The sequence below is a fragment of the Dendrobates tinctorius genome, unplaced genomic scaffold, assembly GCF_039654945.1.
Source record: "Dendrobates tinctorius isolate UK_male_01 unplaced genomic scaffold, ASM3965494v1 ptg000022l, whole genome shotgun sequence".
In the NCBI taxonomy this organism is placed as follows: Eukaryota; Metazoa; Chordata; class Amphibia; order Anura; family Dendrobatidae; genus Dendrobates; species Dendrobates tinctorius.
Genome location: NW_027361690.1, coordinates 64445664 through 64470223, shown reverse-complemented (window position 1 = coordinate 64470223; position 24560 = coordinate 64445664). Strand labels below are relative to the sequence as shown.

At 43.2% G+C, this 24560-nt stretch overlaps 1 protein-coding gene across 1 annotated transcript in view; it reads right to left on the bottom strand.

Moving 5' to 3' along the window:
• Positions 1-24560, bottom strand: part of SLCO3A1 (solute carrier organic anion transporter family member 3A1) — a 680913-nt gene that overhangs the window by 176809 nt on the left and 479544 nt on the right. The window contains exon 5 of the mRNA XM_073568740.1: positions 7888-8052. Within this exon, the coding sequence (XP_073424841.1) occupies positions 7888-8052 (165 nt within the window). The remainder of the gene's footprint in view (positions 1-7887; positions 8053-24560) is intronic.

The window sequence follows — 24560 nt, the reverse complement described above, 5'->3', positions numbered from 1 at the left end:
ATACTTTGTCTAAAACCAACCTTAGATGCAGAAAAGTGTAACTTAACACCTAACAGGACATGTTCCATGGCTTGTGCTTTGTTAAGTGTCAAATTAAAGTTTTCTATCCATATACCTAATTTGGACGTGTCCATGTGTCTGTGCACAATAAGTCATCCACAGCCCAACCGTCTGTCTGTGCGCAATGAGTCATCCACAGCTTAACAGTAACTTAGGTAACCATAGTTACTACCACTAGCAGCTAACTGACTATATGCGTGGGCATAACCATGGATACCTAAGTACTGTAAGGCCCTGTATAGGAGTTAAGTGACATATGTAATAAAAAGAGGAGCTCTCCCTGGTGACGAGTTAAGGCATAAGACTTTTTTGAACGTTAGCCTGTGAGGCTACACTGTTAGGCAACATTGCAAAGAAGGATCAAATTGATCACGCTGCTGCACATAGAGAAGCAAATCACAGACGGAGGCGTAACCTGCATCTTAATGAAACAGAAGATGAACGAAATTGTCAAAGAATTGTTGATTCAGCCTGACACTGGGCGGCCAGAGCAAGCGAAACAAATGAAGTAACTAAATCACATAGAACATCTAATTCTGCACGACAACGAGCAACACGCAATGCACAAAGAGATACACAAATTTCACTAAGACATGAACAAGATAGAAGACGTGTCCAAAATGCAAGAGCCACTCGATGACGGCAAGTTACAGTTGCCGCTAGAGGGCTTCTTAATCAAATTGATGAGACACGTATTGAAGAGCACTGTGCTGGCGAACTGACATTTCAATGTCAGTTCTGCCAATCTAAAAATTTCAAAGACGAAATGGCGCAGGACAAAACATTCTGTTCCTGCTGCAAGAGATGGCACATCCAATTACGTCCCATTCGTATGGATGATCAATTAGTCAAGTTTATGAAAGGAGAGCATCAGCACTCCATTAACTTTATGGATAATATAAGGCAAAACAATAGCTCTCTTGCTTTGGCATCAATGGGAGCACAAGTAGCGCCACCTCCTGGGCATGGTCCATACTGTTTTCAAATTCATGGACAAATTTACCACAGAACTGCCCCCATTGCATCTCGCTGTGGGTAGTACTCCCAAGTATGCCCAGATTTATATCTTGGACAGTGAAGAAGCATTAAGTACTAGAAGTCAAGCAAATAAAAAGTGCCTCCCAGCATTGCTGTCATCTCTTGGAGAGAAAACGAAAGCAATTAACCCACTCGCAAGAGCCTTCACAATGATGAGGGAATTTGAAAGAGAGGAAGAGAGTATTGCTCAATTAGAAAATCGCGATCCACTCAAAATAACAATGCCAATTATAAATGACTACAATGATGACCAGAGGTGCTACAATGCACCAAGGTGCAATTCAGTAGCCATAATTTATCAAAATGCTTTGGGTGAACCCCCATTTAATAGGGACAACAGAGTTCACCTGAAAAGTGAAAACCAAACAGTTCAAATCAGCTTTCTTCAAAGAAAGTGTGATGCAATGACATATCCACTTCTTTTCCCATATGGGGACAGTGGATGGACAATAAATTTGACAACTCCAATTGCCCTAAGTGTGCAACTTCAAGGAATTGGTGACATTGATCTACCATCCATACCAGTGGATCAAGATCGACAAGACAAAATCACCCTATTGCAGTACTATGCATATAGGCTTACCATTCGTGACGAGCTCAATCCCTTTCTAAATCCCTGCGCATGCCCAAAGGGCGCGCAATCACTCGTATACAGTAAACATAAGGGTTCCAGCAGTTATATTTGTGACCAGATGCAGAAGTATGAGAAAAAATAAAATGTGTAAAAAACAAATACTTTTAGCAAAAGTGGAAACTGAGAGACTCATTGCTAAGGAAAGTAAAACAAATCCTAAACTATTCTTTAATTATATAAACAGTAAAAAGATTAAAATTGATGGCGTCGGCCCTTTAAAGAACAATGAGGGTGAAATCACAGAGAGCGATGTGGGAAAAGCAAATGTTTTAAATACTTTTTTCTCAACAGTGTTCACACAGGAAAAGGATTTGCCAGGGGAAATGCAGAGTGATAATGTAAACTCCCCATTAAGTATTACCTGCCTAACCCAGGAAGAAGTACAGAACCGCCTTAGTAAGATTAAAATTGACAAATCACCAGGCCCTGATGGCATTCACCCTCGGGTATTAAGGGAGTTAAGTAACGTGATAGACAGGCCTCTATTCTTTATATTTAAAGACTCTATAGAAACAGGGTCTGTTCCTTTTGATTGGCGGCAAGCAAATGTGGTACCAATATTCAAAAAGGGGTGCAAAAGGGAACCTGGAAACTATAGGCCGGTAAGCTTAACATCTGTTGTGGGTAAAATTTTTGAAGGGTTTCTAAGGGATACCATTATGGAATATCTCAATGTTAATAAATGTTTAACTCCATATCAACATGGATTTATGAAGGATCGCTCCTGTCAAACTAACCTGATCAGCTTCTATGAGGATGTAAGCTCTCAAATGGACCAAGGAGAATCATTGGATGTCATTTATCTCGACTTCTCTAAAGCATTTGACACTGTCCCACATAAAAGATTGGTAAGTAAGATGAGAAAGCTTGGGCTAGGGGAAAATGTGTGTAGATGGGTAGGTAGCTGGCTTAGTGATAGAAAACAAAGAGTGGTTATTAATGGTGCATACTCAGATTGGGCCAGGGTTACTAGTGGGGTACCACAGGGTTCTGTATTGGGCCCCCTACTATTTAAAATATTTATTATTGATCTAGTGGATGGCTTACACAGTATAGTTTCAGTATTTGCAGATGATACAAAACTATGTAAGGTAGTTAACACAAAGGAGGACAGTTTGCAACTTCAGACAGATTTGAGTAAATTGGAGAATTGGGCTGAAAATGGCAAATGAGGTTTAACACAGATAAGTGTAAGGTTATGCACATGGGAAGGAGAAACAGATGCTACAATTACTTACTAAATGGGAAACTGCTGGGGAAATCAGACATGGAAAAAGACTTAGGCATCTTAGTCAATAAGAAGCTAAATTGGAGTGCCCAGTGTCAGGCAGCTGCCACCAAAGCAAAAAGGGTCATGGGATGCATTAGAAAAGGTCTGGGGACACGAGATGAAAACATAATTCTCCCTCTGTACAAATCACTCGTCAGACCACACTTGGAGTATTGTGTGCAATTTTGGACGCCGGTGCTCAAGAAAGACATTACTGAACTTGAAAGGGTTCAAAGGCGGGCTACTAAAATGATAAATGGAGTTGGTTCACTACAATACCCAGAAATGTTATCAAAATTAGGTCTATTTACTCTAGAAAAGAGAAGACTTAAGGGAGACTTAATATATATGTACAAGTATATCAGAGGGCAATACAGAGATCTCTCCAATGAACTGTTTGTACCAAGGACTGTGACAAGAACAAGGGGGCATGCTCTTCGTTTGGAGGAAAGACAATTTCTGCACCAGCATAGAAGAGGGTTCTTCACGGTAAGAGCAGTGAGGCTCTGGAATTCTCTTCCTGAGGAAGTGGTGATGGCCAACTCACTGAATGAATTTAAGAAAGGAATGGATGCTTTTCTTGTGAGTAACAGTATAGAAGGTTACGAATAACAGAATATTATAGGTAGATGGTTGACCCAGCTTAGGGTAAGGAATTTTTTTCCCTATGGAGAAAATTGGCTTCTACTCTGTGGGTTTTTTGCCTTCCCCAGGATCAACAATGCAGAACAGCTGCACTAAAAATAGGCTGAACTAGATGGACATAAGGTCTTCCTTCAGCCTTCAAAACTATGTTACTATGTTATGTTATGAGTGGGCCACAGGACCTTCTGCCACCTGCCATGTGTAAATTCTATGTAAATCAAATTTTTTCAGGGGTCTGTTGGGCATCCCAGTACTTAATTTGGTCAATGTTCACCTTCCACTTCCTGAGAGGCTACAAGAGCTGAGGCAAGTCTGAAATTTGTGTGTCTCATCATCCCTTTCCAGCTCTTCAGCCATATCATGGATGTCTCTGACCTAATACCTCAACCAAAAAGGTGTCACAGTACTAGTAGGCCCATCATCACCTTCACTCTCCTAGGCAATATGAACCATCATTAGGGAGTCTACAATTCTACACCGTAAGGTGCATTACTCTTATCAATCAGTAAGTTTGCACACCCATTCTGCTGGCCGCTGTAATACCCTGAAGCATGGCTTTACTCCCCTTTGTAACGTACATCTACATCAGAAGTTACAGCTCACACGAATGTCCCTCTTCTGTGGCCTAGTCATCTCTGCCCTGGCTCTGTGTACTTGTCCAAGGTTTCCCAGCTCTGGTCTTTTATCTCTGGTTCTGGTCACTCGGTTCCTCATTTGAATCTGGTTACTCGGTTCTTTACTTGGTTCTGGTTACTCAGTTCCTCACTCAAATCTACTCCTTCGGTTCTTTACTCAGATCTGGTTACTCGCAAGGGCGGCTATATGCCAACCCTGCTGCACCGCACGTCCGTCCTGCTACAGGTCCAAGCTCCAACTACTCCTCTTCTGCACCCTTTTGGGCCTTTTATAATTAATAACTGCACCACAGTCGTCATCTGCCTGGTGTCGCCTCCATTTTCTTCCACTCAAGAACCATGTACTTTGCCTTAGAGTTCCAGTTGATACAGTTCTTGCTACTTTCTCTCATCTTACAACATTTGACCAGCAGATGGTGGTGCTTGCGTGCGAACACTCTATTAGGCTTCAAACTGTGGCCTCAACTGTTCATCTCTTACATATGCTTGAACTTCAATGCCATGTATAGGCCTGACTGGTTCACGGATAGTTACTAATGAATGGGACCTGAGCAGTCTGTATGACATTCTCCAGGCAAGTGTTATGTGACACCTAATTTAAGGCTAGAGGTTCTCTCGTGGGCACACACCTCTAAATTGGGTGGCCATTTTGGCATTAAAAGAAACACTGAGCTCCTATGGAGGTCTTATTGTGGCGTTGGATGGTGTGAGATATCAGAGATTATGTCCAAGCTTGTATCTCGAGTGCCAGAAATTGGCCTTCCAGGCAGAGACCCGCAGGTCTGTTCTATCCTTTGCCGGTGGCAGATAGGCCCTGGGAGATGGTCTGGATGGACTTTATTGTGGACTTGCCTAAGTCTCGTAACAACAATGTCATCTGGGTTGCTAATGACCATTTCTCCAAGATGGTGCACTTGGTTCCTCTGCCCCATATACCTTGTGCTCAGGCTCTGTCAGTCTAATTTATTAGACATATATTCTGCCTTCATGGGATGCCTGATAAGATTGCCAGTGACTGGGGTCTCCAGTTCTCGTCTCGTTTTTGGAGGGAGCTTTGTCACCTGCGCAGTATAGAGCTCAATTTGTCATCTGCATACCATCCTGAGAAGAATAGGCTGGTGGAGAGGACCAATCAGTCATTGGTCACCTATTTACGGCATTTTGTGTCTGTCAGGCATGACAACTGGTCATTCTTGTTGCCTTGGGCGGAGTTTGCCTTAAATAATGATGATTCCACGGGGCAGACTTCTTCTCTCTTACGGTCAGAATCCGCGTGTCCCTGGGCCTATGCCCGTCTCATCTTCCAACCCGAGGGTGGTGGACTGGGCAATGGAGGCCCGTGATATCTGAGATCGCATGCAGGATGCAATTAGGTTGTCTAAAGAGAGAATGAGGGCTACCACTGATGTTCATCGTCATCCAGCTCCAGTCTTTGCCCCAGGAGATTTAGTGTGGCTGCCTGCTCGTAATATCATATATAAATAGAAAGGAAGTGCACACAGCTAGGAAGGAGGAGGTGCTGGCTGAACTGGATTCAACATAAAAAAGTTAAATCAGCCGCATTCATATATATGAGTGCTGCTGATTTAACTTTTTTATGCTCGTAATATCAAGCTGCGTGTGGACTCCACTAAATTTGCTCCTAATTTAGGTCCTTTCAAGGTCCTTGAGCAGGTGAATCCTGTAGTGTACCGCCTCAGTCTACCACCTCACTTAAACGTCACCGATATTTTTCATGTGTCAATTCTAAAACCTGTGCATATGACTCGGTTTTCTGAGACTTTCATTGGGGGATCAGATACTGTACGTCTTTGGACGAATTTGAAGTCAATGTGATTAACGGGTCCAAAGTGGTGCACGGCAAAAGATTTTTCTTGGCTGAATGGAGGGGTCATGGACCATAGGATAGGTCCTCGAAGCCTATTGAACACATTCGTGCCCCCCAGCTTTTTGTGGCTTTTGAGCGTGGTGAACGTCACCAGGGGGAAACGCTAGTGGGGGGTAATGTTAGGCATCGGGAATCTCCCACTGTGCGGGATAGATCCCAAGACTTGTCTGTCTCAGTGGTTCCCCATTCGGGTCCAGCTGCTGCAAGTCCTGCCCAGCATAGACGTCGGTCCAAATGTCTTGCTCAGGCTCGTGGTGTATGCTTGGTTACTGCTGACTCTTCAGCCAAGCACTTAGTAACCAGTGATATTCAGGTGCAGTCTGGCACTCTGGAGTCTAAGTCCGGAGATCACCATACTGAACATGTCCGTTAGGTGGTGTCTTTTCATTGGTAGGCAGAAGTCAGCTGCTTTGGTGATGTGGCAGCTCCGGATTGGTCCACGGGCAAGGTCCTGTCCGACTGGACATAAGCCTAGTGTATAAAAGGATCTCAGAGGTGCATGACGGTGCTCTAGTATCATATGTGTTATGGTCTGATTGTGGATACTCTACCAATCTGTTTGTATGCTGTGAGAGTCTACCTAGACTTGGGACTGAACACGTGGGCAAGCAGATAGCGTCAGTGGGGGCAACTAGCTCTTAATTTAGCACCTGTGTCCTACACGTGTGCGGTTAGCACAGTGGAGTTACAGGGCAATTTCAACCCTTAGTTAGGGTATTATATCTAGCTTCATTGAAGTTTCACTTGCTATTCCTGTGATGTTTAACAGGGCATTGCACTTAGTATGCTTTTCTTCTGTTCCTCTATGTGGAGCAATAGATCTTGGAACTCAGCACCCTGTTCACACTGAGTGGCGTTAACTCTGTGTGTACAAGCTTTCATTCGCTGTGTGTTCCATCATTGATTACTAGCAGCAGTTATACATCTCTGCACGGTGAACCCCAGGTTGCGATTGCACTTTATTATTCATTTTTATTTAGTGCAATCCACCAACCCTAACACTTATTCCATGCAAGCAATTCTTGTAAGATTCCAGTATCCACTTGCCATATATTCCAATGCAGCAATACCATACCATATAGATTCACATATTTACTGATTCTCTTGCGCACTTATCCCTATTCTATAAGTTTTCTCAGCTTATATCAGGCTTGTGCTTCATTAACTACTCTCAGCAGTTTCCATCTGTAACCTGTCTCTTCATTTTGCTTGCACCGTGACTGATGGCTTGTCTACTTTATATTTTAATATAATACTTACCCAATGGATGAATTATGACAAGAAATATCTAATCAGCCAAATGACAAAATGTCACTGGAATATATCCAATTCACACCTAGGCACCTCACAATTATTTTTGCTAGATTAAGCAATATGTAGACAAGGAAGTCAGTCGTGTCTGTTTAGCTCCCTTTATCTAATGTCTTAAAATATGCAGCGAAAAGGGGTCAGTCACCTAGATTACAACATAACCCAACTATAAAGCATTTAGTCTGGCACTCCAGATGCATCAGCGCCATAACATTATGTCACCAAGTCATTAAATATGATATTTGACATTTATTAGTCAAGGCCAAAGTGTCCTACAGAGAATTGAAGTCGATACAACTCTTGGAGAATCTCATAATCTTACATGCATTTTTTCTCTTGAGTAATTCATTTAATTTGGAGGGAAGGGAGTTGAGTGGGTTACTCATTGGTCACTCATTAGTCTTACCTAGCAGTTGATTGGCAGATGAGGTTGTCAGGTTGAACTGTTGTTCGAGATATTTTCCCAAGAATGCTGCAAAGCCAGCTACCACAGCTATCTCCATGCAAGCTGCGAGAACGATGCAGGTGAACACCGGGTTGGATAACAAGTGCTTTGTGACTTTGGGAATGACTGAAAGAGAATAAAAGATGTTTGGAGTACTTTCACATTTGTGAAAGTACTCCAAGAGTATTGTTAAGGAGACTGATAGAAATATTTCTAAATAAAAAAATACATTTCAATAATGCGAGTTGTAATAATAAAGGCTTTTTTTTCCAGAATCAACCTTGCTACCTACGAAGTAGATTAAAGGTAAGTATGCAACTGCTGAAGAATTCAACCCTGAGACCACCACAGAGTGTGAAAAAAATGGCTCAGCAGTCATCTATTCTTAAACACCACATGGTCACAGTGACGAGGAATTTGATTGGAAGTGTAGCCGAATGTGCACACTGGATCCATTCATTTAAATACTTCTTACAATCAATGGTGCCCATACACAGTTTTGTTAGTTTTAGTTAACCATCTAGTTAGCATGGAGATCATTCTCCTTGATCACCTGATGCAGGGAGAACAAAGGATTGGGGAATTGCAAAACATACATGCTTGGCTGTTGATGAGAAAAGCTGTTGGTCGACAGGTATATAAATATTTGAGTGTCTACTATGTACCTGATCTTAGTAATCCTCAGCGATATACACATCTCTGTCTTGTCCTGTGGGATTTCTGCCATGTATCAAATAAAATATCAAATACAATTATAAGCCTTGAGTTTACGTTATTGGTCTACTGGGAAATGGTGGATATATCATGCAAACCATCAACTATGGGAAGTTCTTGATCTAGGCAAAACCTTTATTAAATAAATAATAGGGTCTCAATATTATTCCACAGCAAAAGAAAATAGACCTCTTAAAATTAACCTTTAATAAAGTATATTAAAAAAAGTCAAGATACTTAAAATGGTGCAGAGAGTGAGGGCCAAAAGGGAAGAGACAGTATAATAACTTATCTCCAAAGCTAATCTCTCCCTAGAAGAACCCTGAAAATTGCCCTACCTGCTTGTTGGCATCCTGGTTGTAGACGCGATGGCGCACCCTCTCAACGTTGGTAGCCCTACTTATAAACAATCAGCTATTTTCTATTTTCTTTTGGTGTTGAAGTTCTTGATCTATACAGGTTATTAAGTTCCTGAAACTGTAAGGCTAAGTTCCCATGATGAGTTTTTGGTGAGGTTTTTACGCTGCGTATTTGGAAAAATTGAGTACAGAAATGGTGCAGAATATCTGCAACATCAAAAACTCATCAAAAGCTCTTCTTGGGAAAATAGCCTTAAGAGTTTAAATACAAAATATAGTAGGAATGGGAGAATTGGTCATTTTACATGGAAAAGACCTGCAAGAAGAAATTGCAATGTGTCTTTATTGTACATGTAAATTAATATCTTCTTCTTCCATGATTTTACTTGCAGAATTATAATATCTTGAAATAATAGACCCATTGGTAAACTGGTCCCAGGCCACCAGAAGTAACCACCTCATAGATTACCTAGTCTAGTACCTGGTACATCTGTACCGCTACCTGGGAGATTTGTAGCAATCAGATTACTGATAATGCATTAAAGCTCCTGGGGTAATTAAAGAAATCATATAATATCTTCTACTTTGAACACAAGCACTCGGGAGGGTACCCAGCCTTTACACTTTTAATCACAAGCTCATCCACAAATTCAATGTTCTTTAACACTAAGCAGGAAAAATGGAGATTCAACCAGTTAATTGCAAAGACATATGGAACAATGCAAGTAATCTGTAGCAAAAATTACAAAGAAAAAAACAGCACTGTACCTTTAGAGAGATAAAATCCCTGAAACAGAAACCAATTATAGCAAATGGAAATGCTTCTTGCATTATTCACAGAAATAATAAGGTGCAATTATATAGTCTGGACTTTTATTTTAACTTGACATATTGCATTGTGTTTAATTCTATGAAAACTGTTATAGCCTGACCCAGAAGGTCTCCCATCAGTAAACACAATGGAGCCTATTAAAGAGTTGCTGTCTTACTGTGTTAGTTAGTGGTTCTTTTAGATAAAAAAAAACAAAAAACAAGACAATAGGTCAAATATTATGTGCTGAATACATTTGTAACATGTCATTCTATTGGTCAGAGGTCCAGAAACCAAACCTTTAAGTAGTCTGCAGCCCCCGCTAGGGGGATCTTACTTCATACTGTTTTATCACAGCCTTCAATGTATAGTCAGTAAGCTCCTCTGCTCCCCCTAGTGGTAGGTGGTAGTTGCAAGCAGATATAATTTTGTCTTTAACTCTATTTTTAAACAGGGAAATTAAAGGGAACCTGTCAGCAGGATTGTGCTGAGTAACCTACAGACATTGTCAGGTCGGTGCTGTTATACTGATTAAAATGATACATTGGTTGATGAAATCAGTCTTGTGGTTCTTGTTTAATCTTTATTTTCAGTTTTGAGTTAATGATATGCTCTTGCCCCGGGGAGGACTGTGGTTAGGTATTCATCAGTATGGTTTCTGAAAGGTCACTGATCCTTGTACTGTTGAAGGGTTAGTGGAATCTGGAGTCACTGTTGGGGGAACACATTTATTTTGTGCTCCATCCCCACGGAAAATTAAGTGGAATCCTCCTTGCCATAAGAGTCCAAGGCAAGTGGTGAGGAGTCCACCTGAAATATACTGATCATAAGAAAGAGCAGGATGGAGATGGAATACAAAAAGTATGTTTGAGAGTGCTTTAAAGGGAACCTTTAAGGATTGTGCTCAGTTTACAACAGAAACTGTCGGGTTGGCACCATTATACTGATTAAAATGATAACTGGGTTGATTAAATTCATCTTGGGGTTGTTGTTTAATCTATATTTTCAGTTTGGAGTTAATGCTATGTCCATGCCCCAGTGGGGGGGGTCTTCATGTGGTGCTCTTGTAAGGGATGTCTAAAGCCATGATATACCTGTCTTTTATTTATGTTATTTATATTTAATGTTGATTAATGTGCACAGTATAATTCTCTGTATGTATCCCTAGTAGGCCCACTAGATGGGGATATAGTTATGCTCAGAATGTAAATAGTTAATGTAGGAGGGCCTAACTGTGGTTAATTCAATGTGTAGCAAAAAAAGAAAAAATATGCAGCACTCACCAATGTAGATGAAAAACTGTGAGTCTTTATTTCACATAATTTCCATCAAATGTGTGGACATGCAGGACGTGGAGGAATGCTAGTGGATGGAGGTGCCGACAACGGCCGTTTCGCGATTACTCGCTTCTACGGGTCCAGGAGAACTGTGGTTAAGCCTGGGAGCATCTGGCATTTTATTTAGTTGGGCTTAGTAGCCCTGACAAGGCATGTAGCCCCGTAACATTTAAGGACACGAGCCCAGCCGTTCAGGCCTTGAGGGCCACAGATGACAGCAGTGCAGAACATTGCAGTACCGAGCACTACACTGCAAATGTTAGTGAGACAGTTGTCAGCAGTACGGCAGCACAGATCGCTCATTATGAGGCAGCTTGCTATGTTGGCAGATGCCCTTTTGTCTGGGGTACAACAGACAGCAAACTCCCAAAGATGGTGAATCTGGACAGGGAGGATGCTGTGATACTGATCGAGATGGGATGACCCGGGAATGTTCTGGAAGGTGACAGTGAGAAACTAGGGAAAGTGAAGAATGAAAATTGTGTGTTACCTGATGTCAATGCTGTAACTAAAGAGAACGGACTGAGAATACAAAAGAGTAAAGTTTCTTGTTTAAAGTTGGAATTCGACTCTGTTTTCGTTTTTGACAAAAGAGCTGGAAAAAATGAGCAGCCACCTGGGGAAAGCCCTGAAGGTGAGAAGAATGGAGCAACAGGTATGCTGACAGAGAACTGTCATGTCTATGTGAGGGAAGACCATGGCATGCCTGAGCCATTTACCTCAGCAATGACTATCGCCCTGGCCGACCCTTACACTCTGATTAGGTACTCATCAGTATGGCTTCTGACAGGTTACTGATAGAGATGGACGGGCACTTGGATGTTCGGGTCCGGTGGGTTCCGCCGAACAGTTAGAAAAAGTACGGGTACCAGAACAGTACCCGGACCCGAACCCGAAACACATTCACTTGAACGGGGAGCCCGAACATCCAGTGTTTGCTGCACTGTATGGTGCATGACAGTGCAGAAAACATCCTTCTGATCAGGGGGAAATCATCCCCGCCGGTCAGAGAGCTGCAGTTCCCACACTGTCAAAAGACAGTGGGAGTGCTCAGCTGTGATCAGAGGTATAAACTTTACTTCGGTCACTGGTGTCAGCTGATGGCACCACAGCTCCCATCATCTGACACCTGCTACCGCTAATAACAGTGAGAACAGAAGCAGCTGGTGGGGGTATTCATTAGCAGCTACTATGCTGTCAATATATAATTTTAAAAAAATGGCTGTATTTTTGCTAACCAGCCAGACAAAATTCACAGCTGGGGGCTGTAACTCTCAGCTGTCAGCTTCAGCAAACGCTAGATATAAAGAATAGAGGGGTCCCCACGCTGTTTTTTAAATTATTTAAATAAATAATTAAAAAAAACTGGCATGGGGTCCCCCTCATTTTTGACAACTAACCTTGCTAAAGCTGACAGCTGGGGGCTGGTATTCTAAGGCTGGTAAGGGGCCATGGATTTTAGCTCCCCCAGCCTAAAAATAGCAGCCCACAGCCACCCAGAAATTGTGTATCTATTAAATACACGAATTCTGTCACAATTGTAGGGGTAGCAAGTGGGGTTCATATTTGTGGGGTTGATGTCACCTTTGTATTGTCAGGTGACACCAAGCCCATGGATTAGTATGGAGAAGTGTCTATAAGACACCTATCCATTACTAGTCCTATAGTAACATGGTAAATAAAGACACAGCCAGAATAAAGTCCTGTATTTGAAATAAGACTAAACACAGTTTTGCATTTTAATTCAAACACCTAATTCCAGCGAAGCCCTAATTTTCCTATAATAAAAGTAAAATAGAAAAACAACATTATACCATACCTGTTCATCGTTCTGTCCCATGCCGTAATTCATGTCTGGGGGATAAACAGTTTTCAACCTGGACAGTGCCAAGATGCGTCCATCCAGGCTGAGAACAATTGGTGACTGAACTGCTGCGAGCGCAGCCTCGGAGACCGGTGGTGACATCATAGAGGTTACGTCTGGTCACTGAGGCTTCGTTACCAGCCGGGCTGAACTGCGGTGACCTCGGTGACATCCCCGCTAGCACCGTGAGAGTTTTTCTCATGGTACTAGCAGGGATTTCATCGAGGAGGAAATTTTTGTTTCTCTCTAGCAAGATGGGGCTGCTGATTTCTGAGCCGTAACAACTATCTGATTGCATTTTAAGACTGAGGGGTTTTTTTTTAGAAATTAATGTATACCATTAAAAATATGATTAAATACACATTACACATGTGATCATGCTGCAAAAAGTGGCATAGGATACCCCCATTTTTTTACAACCAGCCAAGCTAAAACAGACAGCTAGGTGGCTTGTAATCTAAGGCTGGTAAGGTGCCATGGATATTGGCTCCCCCAGCCTAAAAATAGCAGCTCACAGCTGCTCAGAAAATGCACATCTATTAGATACACCAATTCTGTTGCTTTGCCCGCCTCTTCCCACTTGCCCTGTAGCGGTGGCAAGTGGGGTTCATATTTGTGGGGTAGATGTCACCTTTATATTGTCAGATGACATCAAGCCCACATCAATCCATTACAAATCCTATAGTTATATGGTAAATAAAGACAAAGCCAGAATAAAGCCAGAAAAAAAGTCTTTTATCCGAAATAAAACAAAACACACTTTTCCATTTTTATTTAAAAATAACAAGCACAGTTATGCTCACCTAACGCCTAATTCCACTGAATCCTTCATCTCCTGTTGTAAGCCATGCATAAATAAAAAAGAACAATATCCCTCCCTAGTTTCCCACCTGGATGGTGCCAAGATGCGTCCATCCAGGCTGAGAACAACTGGTAAATGAACTGCTGCGAGCTCAGCATCAGTGACTAGCGGTGACATCATTGAGGTTTCTTCTAGTCACTGAGGCTACGTTCCCAGCTGGGCTGAACTGCGGTGACATCTGTGAGATCCTCGCTAGTACCATGAGAAAGTCTCACAGTACAGAGGCGGTGAACTCTGCGCTCAACAAGGCAAATCAGCACGCCTACGCAGGAGCGCAGCACGAAGCAAAGATGAGGATGTTATCACAAGGACCCGGACCTGCGACACCCATCAGACCCGGACCTCCCCTGGGTGAGTATAATCTAACTTGTTTTTCTTATCTTTCAGGTTACATCAGGGGCTTATCTACAGCATTATAGAATGCTGTAGATAAGCCCCTAATGGCAGTGGCCGCAGCTTATATGCGAAAAATGACGTGACAGACTGCCTTTAACTGTGTATGTGCATTGTACATGCTGATTAATTACAGTAAGGGCAGTGTAGCTCTGGATGGGCCCCCTGAGCGCGGGGGTCCGGGACAACCGTACAAGCTGCACCATGGTAGCTACGCTACTGTATACTGTGGCTACAGACATCAGATATTAGAGCAGTCACATATTACCCTCTATATAACATCTGATGTCTGTGCACACAGAATATTATATCCCTAATATATGCTATACTATGTGTACAGACATCGTATGTTATATACAGTGTAATATGTCATGCTACAGTGGGGAAAAAGAGTATTTAGTCAGTCAGCAATAGTGCAAGTTCCACCACTTAAAAAGATGAGAGGCGTCTGTAATTTACATCATAGGTAGACCTCAACTATGGGAGACAAACTGAGAAAAAAAAATCCAGAAAATCACATTGTCTGTTTTTTTTTTCATTTTATTTGCATATTATGGTGGAAAATAAGTATTTGGTCAGAAACAAAATTTCATCTCAATACTTTGTGATATATCCTTTGTTGGCAATGACAGAGGTCAAACGTTTTCTGTAAGTCTTCACAAGGTTGCCACACACTGTTGTTGGTATGTTGGCCCATTCCTCCATGCAGATCTCCTCTAGAGCAGTGATGTTTTTGGCTTTTCGCTTGGCAACACGGACTTTTAACTCCCTCCAAAGGTTTTCTATAGGGTTGAGATCTGGAGACTGGCTAGGCCACTCCAGGACCTTGAAATGCTTCTTACGAAGCCACTCCTTCGTTGCCCTGGTGGTGTGCTTTGGATCATTGTCATGTTGAAAGACCCAGCCACGTTTCATCTTCAATGCCCTTGCTGATGGAAGGAGGTTTGCACTCAAAATCTCACGATACATGGCCCCATTCATTCTTTCATGTACCCGGATCAGTCGTCCTGGCCCCTTTGCAGAGAAACAGCCCCAAAGCATGATGTTTCCACCACCATGCTTTACAGTAGGTATGGTGTTTGATGGATGCAACTCGGTATTCTTTTTCCTCCAAACACGACAAGTTGTGTTTCTACCAAACAGTTCCAGTTTGGTTTCATCAGACCATAGGACATTCTCCCAAAACTCCTCTGGATCATCCAAATGCTCTCTAGCAAACTTCAGACGGGCCCGGACATGTACAGGCTTAAGCAGTGGGACACGTCTGGCACTGCAGGATCTGAGTCCATGGTGGCGTAGTGTGTTACTTATGGTAGGCCTTGTTACATTGGTCCCAGCTCTCTGCAGTTCATTCACTAGGTCCCCCCGCGTGGTTCTGGGATTTTTGCTCACCGTTCTTGTGATCATTCTGACCCCACGGGGTGGGATTTTGCGTGGAGCACCAGATCGAGGGAGATTATCAGTGGTCTTGTATGTCTTCCATTTTCTAATTATTGCTCCCACAGTTGATTTCGTCACTCCAAGCTGGTTGGCTATTGCAGATTCAGTCTTCCCAGCCTGGTGCAGGGCTACAATTTTGTTTCTGGTGTCCTTTGACAGCTCTTTGGTCTTCACCATAGTGGAGTTTGGAGTCAGACTGTTTGAGGGTGTGCACAGGTGTCTTTTTATACTGATAACAAGTTTATACAGGTGCCATTACTACAGGTAATGAGTGGAGGAAAGAGGAGACTCTTAAAGAAGAAGTTACAGGTCTGTGAGAGCCAGAAATCTTGATTGCTTGTTTCTGACCAAATACTTATTTTCCACCATAATATGCAAATAAAATGAAAAAAAAACAGACAATGTGATTTTCTGGATTTTTTTTTCTCAGTTTGTCTCCCATAGTTGAGGTCTACCTATGATGTAAATTACAGACGCCTCTCATCTTTTTAAGTGGTGGAACTTGCACTATTGCTGACTGACTAAATACTTTTTTTCCCCACTGTATATATTACACTATTACTGCAGACATCATTGACAGTGTGACCCAAGCGGTGTCAAGCTTTAAGCTGGGCAATATTATCAACTCACCGTGCCTCAGAGCGACTGCAGACATGACAACAAGGCAAGATCCTACCCTGCCAGAGACCTCCTGCCCCAGCCCCCTGCTCTGCTGACCTCATCTCAGAAGCTCGGCCAGCTCGCAGGTGACGTCCGCCCTCACATCGTGCAGTGCATGTACAATTCTGGGATGGCAGGCACTTGTACAACTCTGTGGTACAGTACAGTGCCGGGAGGCCTAAATCGTCTGCACAGGGAACTGCACAGCACCCCTTGCTTGTGTACACAAACGCACTGCAGAATCAGCAGGGCAAAGGGTCGGCACAGAACAGCACAGCGCCACGACTGGCTCCTGCTGGTTTCATCATTGCAGTGTGATTATGTGTGCAAGGTAAACTAATGCTGCACGATGTGCCTGCTGAAGAGGAAGTGGAGGTGATCGCGCAGCCCATTACAGGGACCGGCCAATCTGGCATTTGCCAGAAATGTCCGATGGCCAGTCCGGCCCTGGAAGACTTACAGAAAACGTTTGACTTCTGTCATTGCCAACAAAGGATATATAACAAAATATTGAGATGAACTTTTGTTAATGACCAAATAGTTATATTCCACCATAATTTGCAAAATAAATCTTGCTAAATCAGACAAGGTGATTTTCTGGATTTATTTCCTAATTTTGACTCCCATAGTTATGGTCTACTCATGATGCCAATTGCAGACCTCTATCATCTTTATAAGTGGGAGAACTTGCACAATTGGTGGCTGACAATACTTTTTCCTCCTCTGTATATTATTAAGTGGTGACTTTTAACAGGAAATTGAATTAATGGATCCTGTATCAAATTTTCTACATCAGTAAACATCTTAATTATTTTTATGATAACACAGCTTGATCTGGAAGTCATCTTAATGTATGCCCGCGTTCCTTTATCTTAATATGCAGTGACTAATTTCGCACAGAATTAAATGTGATAATCTATCTGCTTAACATTTTTTTCCATTAATGTGACGGTAAGTAGCATCTGCGCAGCATGTTAAAAAGTGAGATAAAGCAGATTTCACTAATGGAGTCATTGCACTTAATATAATTGGAACAATGTAATAGTGAATAAGTGAAGACTTAGAAGGCAAAGGAAATGTGCCAATAATACAGGAAATATCACTGTGGAAATCTGTACATATATGTCTTTCAAATTATAATGGAGGAAGCAAATAAGTGACCGCCTGAACCAGAGGCGTACGTAAAAATCATGGGGTCCCATGGCAGAAGTTATAATTGAGCCCTCCCCCACAACAATAACAAAAAAATCATATTCGGCTGGGTCACAGAAGAGTATATCTCACAACTTGGCAGTCCTTAGATTCCCCTTTCATTGCACCCATAAATTATGATGGCAATAAAACGGCAACACAAACACTGTATGAAACCCCCATAGTAAATTTCTCCACTGTACCCTCCACACCCCACAGTATAATGACTCTACTGTACCCCACCTCAACTCCCCTGGTAAAGTTTGGTGATCAGAACACAGTATAATCCCCCAACAGTATGATGGGCTTCTATATGGTATAGTGGCCCCACACTTCACCACACTGTATAATGGACATCACTAGCCCTCCAAGCAGTATTATGAGATGCAGATTAGCTGAAGGCTGCTATCAAAGCAACCTGGGCTTCTATAACACCTCAGCAGTGCCACAGACTGATCGCCTCCATGCCACACCGCATTGATGCAGTAATTGATGCAAAAGGAGCCCTGACCAAGTATTGAGTGCATTTACTAAGCATACATTTCAGTAGGCCAACATTTCAGATTTTAAAATGATTTTTCAAGCTGGGTTATGCAGTATTTTAATTTACTGAAATAATGACTTTTCAATTTCATTGGCTGTAAGTCATAGTCATCAACATTAACAGAAATGAACACTTGAAATAGATCACTCTGTTTGTAATGACTCTATATAATATATGAGTTTCACTTTTTGAATTGAAGAACTGAAATAAATTAACTTTTTGGTGATATTCTAATTTTGTGAGAAGCACCTGTAAGTAAAGTATTGGATAGTAGATGATGTGATTCTTCTAAGATTATATATAATTATATAAATATATCTATTTATATAATTTTCTTAAATTGTCCGTCATCCACTTCCGTCTGGATGTCCTCGAATCCCACAATCCACCTAGCCACACCGGAAGTACGCCAACTGCCATATTGGAATACCCAAGTGATGGGTACTCCAATATGGCACCCGTTGGTGGTACCAGGCCCTTCCACAGTACCACCAGTGGGACACCGCCGGGACCCCCCTGCCGGACCCCCACTACCGGTGCCGGACTCGCCACCAGGACCTGCCGCCGGACCCGCCATCAGGAACCACTGCTGCCTGCCCACCCACCACCATGCAGTCACAGCCGGCAGGAAAGACCATGGCTTGCGGCCTGTGCTGGAGATGGGGTGCAGGCGCCCTCTGGTGGCGCCGCACCCCATCTCCAGCACAGGCCGCAAACCACCGTCTTTCCTGCCGGCTACGAGAGGGGTATAACGAGAGGGGTATAACAAGAGGTGTATAACGAGAGGGGTATAATGAGGGGTATAACGAGAGGGGTATAATGTGGGGGTGTAATGAGAGGGGTATAACGAGAGGGTATAATGAGAGGGGTATAATGAGGGGGTGTAATGAGAGGGGTGTAATGAGAGTGTGTAATGAGAGGGGTATAACGAGAGGGGTATAATGAGAGTGTGTATTGAGAGGGGTATAATGAGAGGGTATAATAAAAGGAGTGTAATGAGAGGGTATAATGAAAGGAGTGTAATGAGAGGGGTGCCAAGGCCTGCCACCGGACCCCCGCTAGGACCCGCCACCTGACTACACGCGCCGAATCCCGCTGCTGCCTGCCCACCCACTTCCGTGCAGTCACAGCCGGCAAGAAAGACCGCAGCTTGAGGCCTGTGCTGGAGATGGGGTGCGGGCGCCCTCTGGTGGCGACCGCATCCCATCTCCAGCACAGGCCGCAAAACACCGTCTTTCATGCCGGCTGTGACTGCACGGAGGTGGGTGGGCCGTTACCCCCAGCGCCACAGAGCTGCCTCCATCATGATGTCACTGCCCTCCCGATGCGATAGCATCAGGCCCACATCTAGTATATTATAATATTATACATCCAATTCTTAAATGGAGAATTATAGTTTCCGAAAAGAATAAAACTTAGAACACATTAAATTTCAAGTAGTCAAGAGATTAGAAGGATGTATTGTATTTGATGCAACAAAATGCAATTTAATTATATAAAAATCATACAATGTGAATTTCTAGATTTTTTTTAGATTCTTTCTTCTGTTGAAGTGTACCTGTAGGTATACAGCAGGTACGCAGGATGCAGTGACGAGACGTGAGACTGAATTGAACTTTGACTATAAAACTTTTATGAATTTAAGCCGCTAGGGCTATACTAAGCAACCAAAAATTAATGACAGCTATTGTCCGCGCAGGGACTCTGCACAAACAAACACGTTAGAAGTGAACACGACTAATCCGGCAAGGACCGGTTACTATAGGGCCGCGATATGGCCGACTATGGGTCCTTATTTCTTATAGTGTCACTTATCTGTCCTGACGTCCCTCGACGTCTCTGATGAGGCTGCGTTGGCGTCGCAGCCGCTGGGCCCAGCTGAGAGGATCTGTCGTAGTCTTCGGGTGGCAAGCGCCACGGAGGAGATGGGGCACAACAGGCCCTGAGGAAGTCCTTTGATGAGGTGACCCCCTGTTGAAACAGCGGGGTTCTGATCGTAAGCGAGTTCAATGAGACTCCAGTCTCCAAGCAGGGTTGTGTCGCAGTTCCCAGGAGTGGTGGTTGGCAGGCCACGTGCACGGCCTGGGCCTAAGCGAAGGAGTAGGCCTCAACTGCCAACTGCAGCAGGGTGATGTCCACTGCGGCCGATGATGAAGAGGCCGCAGCTGCGGGCTGAAGTGGGGTGGCAGCAGTCAGACCGCAGCCACGGGCTGGAGTGGAGCGGCAGCAGCTGCGAGGGGCGGCGGAACAGCCACGACAGGCTGAAGCACAGCGGTAACAGCTGTGGACCACTGTGGGCAGGAAGAGCCCCCAGATCGGAGTGAAGCGACAGTCTCTTGTTGGTAGGTTTGGCGCCCACTCTCTGCAGGCTGCAGTAAGTCTCCGCTGCCGATGGTCTCCTTTCTTGTCACTGTCCGTCACTCTGGCTCTCTCAGACTCCCGCAGTCTCTTGCTTCCTGTCTGCCATTCTGCCAACTGACTCCCCTGTGCGCTCCCTGTCCCTTTTATACTCGCCCCTCCCCCTGATGTCCTGTCGCTCTCAGCAGTCCACTCTCCTCCTTAGCTCCCCAGGTACTGTTTCGTTAGGAACCCAGATGGCGGTCCCCTTGGTTCCGGCCCGGACACTCTGCAGGGGTCCTCCTCACTACATACCTACGATATAAATTAGAGACCTTTCGGCTGGGTTCACACGTAGCGGAACTCTCGCGTAAATTACCGCGAGACTTCCGGAATTCCATTCCGCGGGAAAATCGCATTTTAAATTCCCGCGATTTTCCCGCGGAAAAACTAGCATTTTGCAAGCGTAATTAGCTTGCAGAATTGCTAGCGTTTTCCAAGCGATCTGGAGCATCGCTTGGAGAACTGATTGACAGGTTGGTCACACTCGTCAAACACAGTGTTTGACGAGTGTGACCAACTTTTTACTATTCAGGCTACCTATGCAGCATCAGTAGTAAAAGATAGGATGTAAAAAATAATAAAAAAAATAAAAAATATTATTATTCTCACCTTCCGACGTCCCGCGCAGCCTTCCCGCCTCTCTCCACGCTCCCGGTCCCAGTAATCCTTTGCGACAATTACCGTGATGACGTCTGTTCTCGCGGGATCTCGACGTCTCGCGGTCATTCACAATGACGTCGCGTGAATGACCGCGAGACTTCGCGATCCCGTGAGAACGGACGTCATCGCTCTCAAAGGCTTACTGGGACCGGGAGCGTGGAGAGAGGCGGGAAGGCTGCTCGGGATGTCAGAAGGTGAGAATAACAATATTTTTTATTTTAAATTCTATTTTTTACAGGGATATGGTACCCAAAGCCCGGAGGACAGTCTCCTCTCATCTGGACCGTGAGTACCATCCGCAAATGTTCTGCTTACTTTTCGAATGGTTTGCACAGCCACATGCGGAAAGTAAGCAGAACAATGCATTCCTATGGGTGCGGGATTGCCGCGATTCCGCGAAATTAATGAGCATGCTGCATTTTTTACCGCGAAGCGATTCCGCCGCGGTGAAAACCGCAGCATTAGCACAGAATTGCGGAATCCCATAGGAATGCATGGGATACTTATTTTTCGCATTTTCGCTGCAAAATCGCGCAGTTAAAACCGCCACGGAAACGCGAAACAAAACGCCATGTGTGAACTCAGCCTTACATTTTTTTGTAAGTCGGAAAACTTGCAAAACAGGCAGAGTATCAAATACTTATATTCCCCGCTGTATTAGTTGTCCTCGATTATGCTACGTGGTACCCAGAAGCAGTTCCTCTGAGAAACTCCTTCATGAAAAGTATAGCCCATGAGTTGATCCACATCTTTGGCTGGACAGGACTACAGAGGGAGATCCTGACTGACCAAATAAAGTGAATAAAGTGAGTGAACTGTGTAAAGCCTTGCAAATTACCCAACTTAAGATGTCAGTTTACCATCCACAGAAGGATAGACTCGTGGAAAGATTTAATAAAACCTGAAAAAGTATGACTAAGAAAGTCATAGAAAAGGACGGACAAGACTGGGACTGTCTCCTCCCATATCTGTTATTCTCTATCCGTGTGGTTCCACAAGCCTCTACCAGATTTTTTCCGTTTGAACTCCTGTATAGCCTACATCTGCGGGGTCTCCTTGATATAGCAAAGGAACCCCGGGAAGCTGAAGTCACATCCTACTGGAGCATATTCAAGCATGTCACCCACATTCAGGAGAGAGTTGCGAAGGTAATGTCTATTGTAAAGGAACATCAACTCCATGCACAAGAGACAGTGAAGAGTTGGGCAGGACAGCTGCTCAACATATTTCCAACCCTGGGAGTGGTTCACATTGTAAAATGGAACTTGTTTGTCTCACACATGGTCTGTGTATGGAGGAGTGCAGACCTCCAGGTTTGTGTGCCTTTGCTAAAGACCTTTGAAGCTGGACTGTAACCCAAGCGGGCAAACCTGCACTATTGTATGGACTCTGTACTTCATATTTCACTTTATGACGGACAAGAGTTGTATTTAAATTTCCCTGTAATGTGGTTTATGAGGAATTAAATACGCCAGCCGTACTTTTAATTAGAAATGTTTCCTGTGATACCTCTTCCCACTCCCAAGTGAGCAGCTTTGTTACAAGGTTTATAGAAATGCCCTTGTATATAGAGATGAATCTCTATGTACCTGTATAATCTGCCTGTAAGAAAACAGAATTGAACGCATAATTTCATTCTTGACAGTTCAGCATGTTCAGACAGAGTGAAAGTTGGGACATAGCCTTGACCTAGACAGCTCCCCCACACTGGGACTATCTCGCTGAATCAGGTATGACTTGGGGTTATGTATACTGTAGGTGAGGTGGCATCATATATTTAAACCTTAAGCTGTAATACCCCCTTTCCTGTCATGCTTTAGCTAAAACACTGGGATTCAGAATCAGATACAGCCACTTGTATAGAAGAGCAGCTGTGACAACAGAACAAAGTAGAAAATAAAGTGCAAAAATTATCAATAAAACTAATTATAATAAATAATTCCAATATGCAGCAAGTGACATTTACGTGAACATCACAGGCAAAACAATTTAGATACTGTGTACTCAGTTCTGCTGGAGCAAACCCTTTCGTAATGTATTGTCTGGAGCAGGATCCATTTCACCCACCTACACAATGGAGTGTGGTGTGCTCCTCGTAATAACTGAACAATACACACAGATGTTGAAGAGCTGAATTTGCAATTTAATACTTTCTTTCGTATCTAGTGATAAATCTCTGAATTGAATACAACTGTGCAATATTTGCATTTGTCACAAGTTGAGCCCAGACATATATATGTCTTCTCTAATTTGACCTATTGGTATCTCATTAAGAAGCACATCCTTATCTCTCCCCTTTTTTGCATATAGTATCCTTTAATTGCAATTTCTGCATGCCAACCTAAGAAAACGCCTTGAAATTGCAGTACATCACCTCGGCTACATCGGTATGTTTTGTTAAATGCAAACTCCATTTGAAGAGTCTTAAAGTCTTAATCCATTGACTATGACACAAGTATATTATATTAATATGCAGAACATCAAAAGCAGGTTAATTGCAGCAGTGAAACCAATGCTGAGGTTGAGCAAGAAATTTCCCTGAAAAATAAAATGTTCCCGGCTTTCATCCCATTTTTCAATTGCTTGTGGAGTGTGGTGTGACCAACATAAACCACCATCACATCAGTAGAGAGTAATATTCCCTTTGTGTTCCTTCAGGGGTTATTATAATGAGGACACTGACATCTTTCTACTCCGGTCAAACAGACATGAGAAAAAGACATGGCTGGCGAGACCCTCATTAGTCCCACTGATAACCTGCTGGTACCCAGTGTCATTAGGTGATCTCCTGCTGATTTGCCCTTCAGAATTCACCAACATTAGTGTAGGATGCACAAGTCTGTGTGAATATTAAATGAGAAATTAGCTGGAGGACAAGGAAAGACTTTTTAGAGGTCCACAGGAGGGATATTCATGCTTGTTCTGCTGCAAACGACTCAGAATATAAAATCGAATTTATTAACCTCAATATTTACAAAGAATTCTAAAATATAAAGGGAGGAATTGTTGCGTATTCAGAGTGGCAATGTATGCAATAATGCTGGATACTAGGTAGAAGGTACGAATATGTTTATTTTATGAAGAAAATAGTACAAAGGCAGTTTTAGATAACAAAAAACTGTCTGTATTTAACAAGATATCAAGAATTAACAGTTTAATGCCTAATTAGCAACCAATGCAGTGCAATCCAACGCTGAGTCAGTAACCAATCCAATCCAAGGCTAAATCAGCAACCAATCCAGTACAATCCAACACACAGTCAGTAACCAATCAAATGCAATCCAAAGCTAAATCAGCAACCAATCCAGTGCAATCCAACGCTGAGTCAGTAACCAATCCAATGCAATCCAAGGCTAAATCAGCAACCAATCCAGTGCAATCCAACACCGAGTCAGTAAC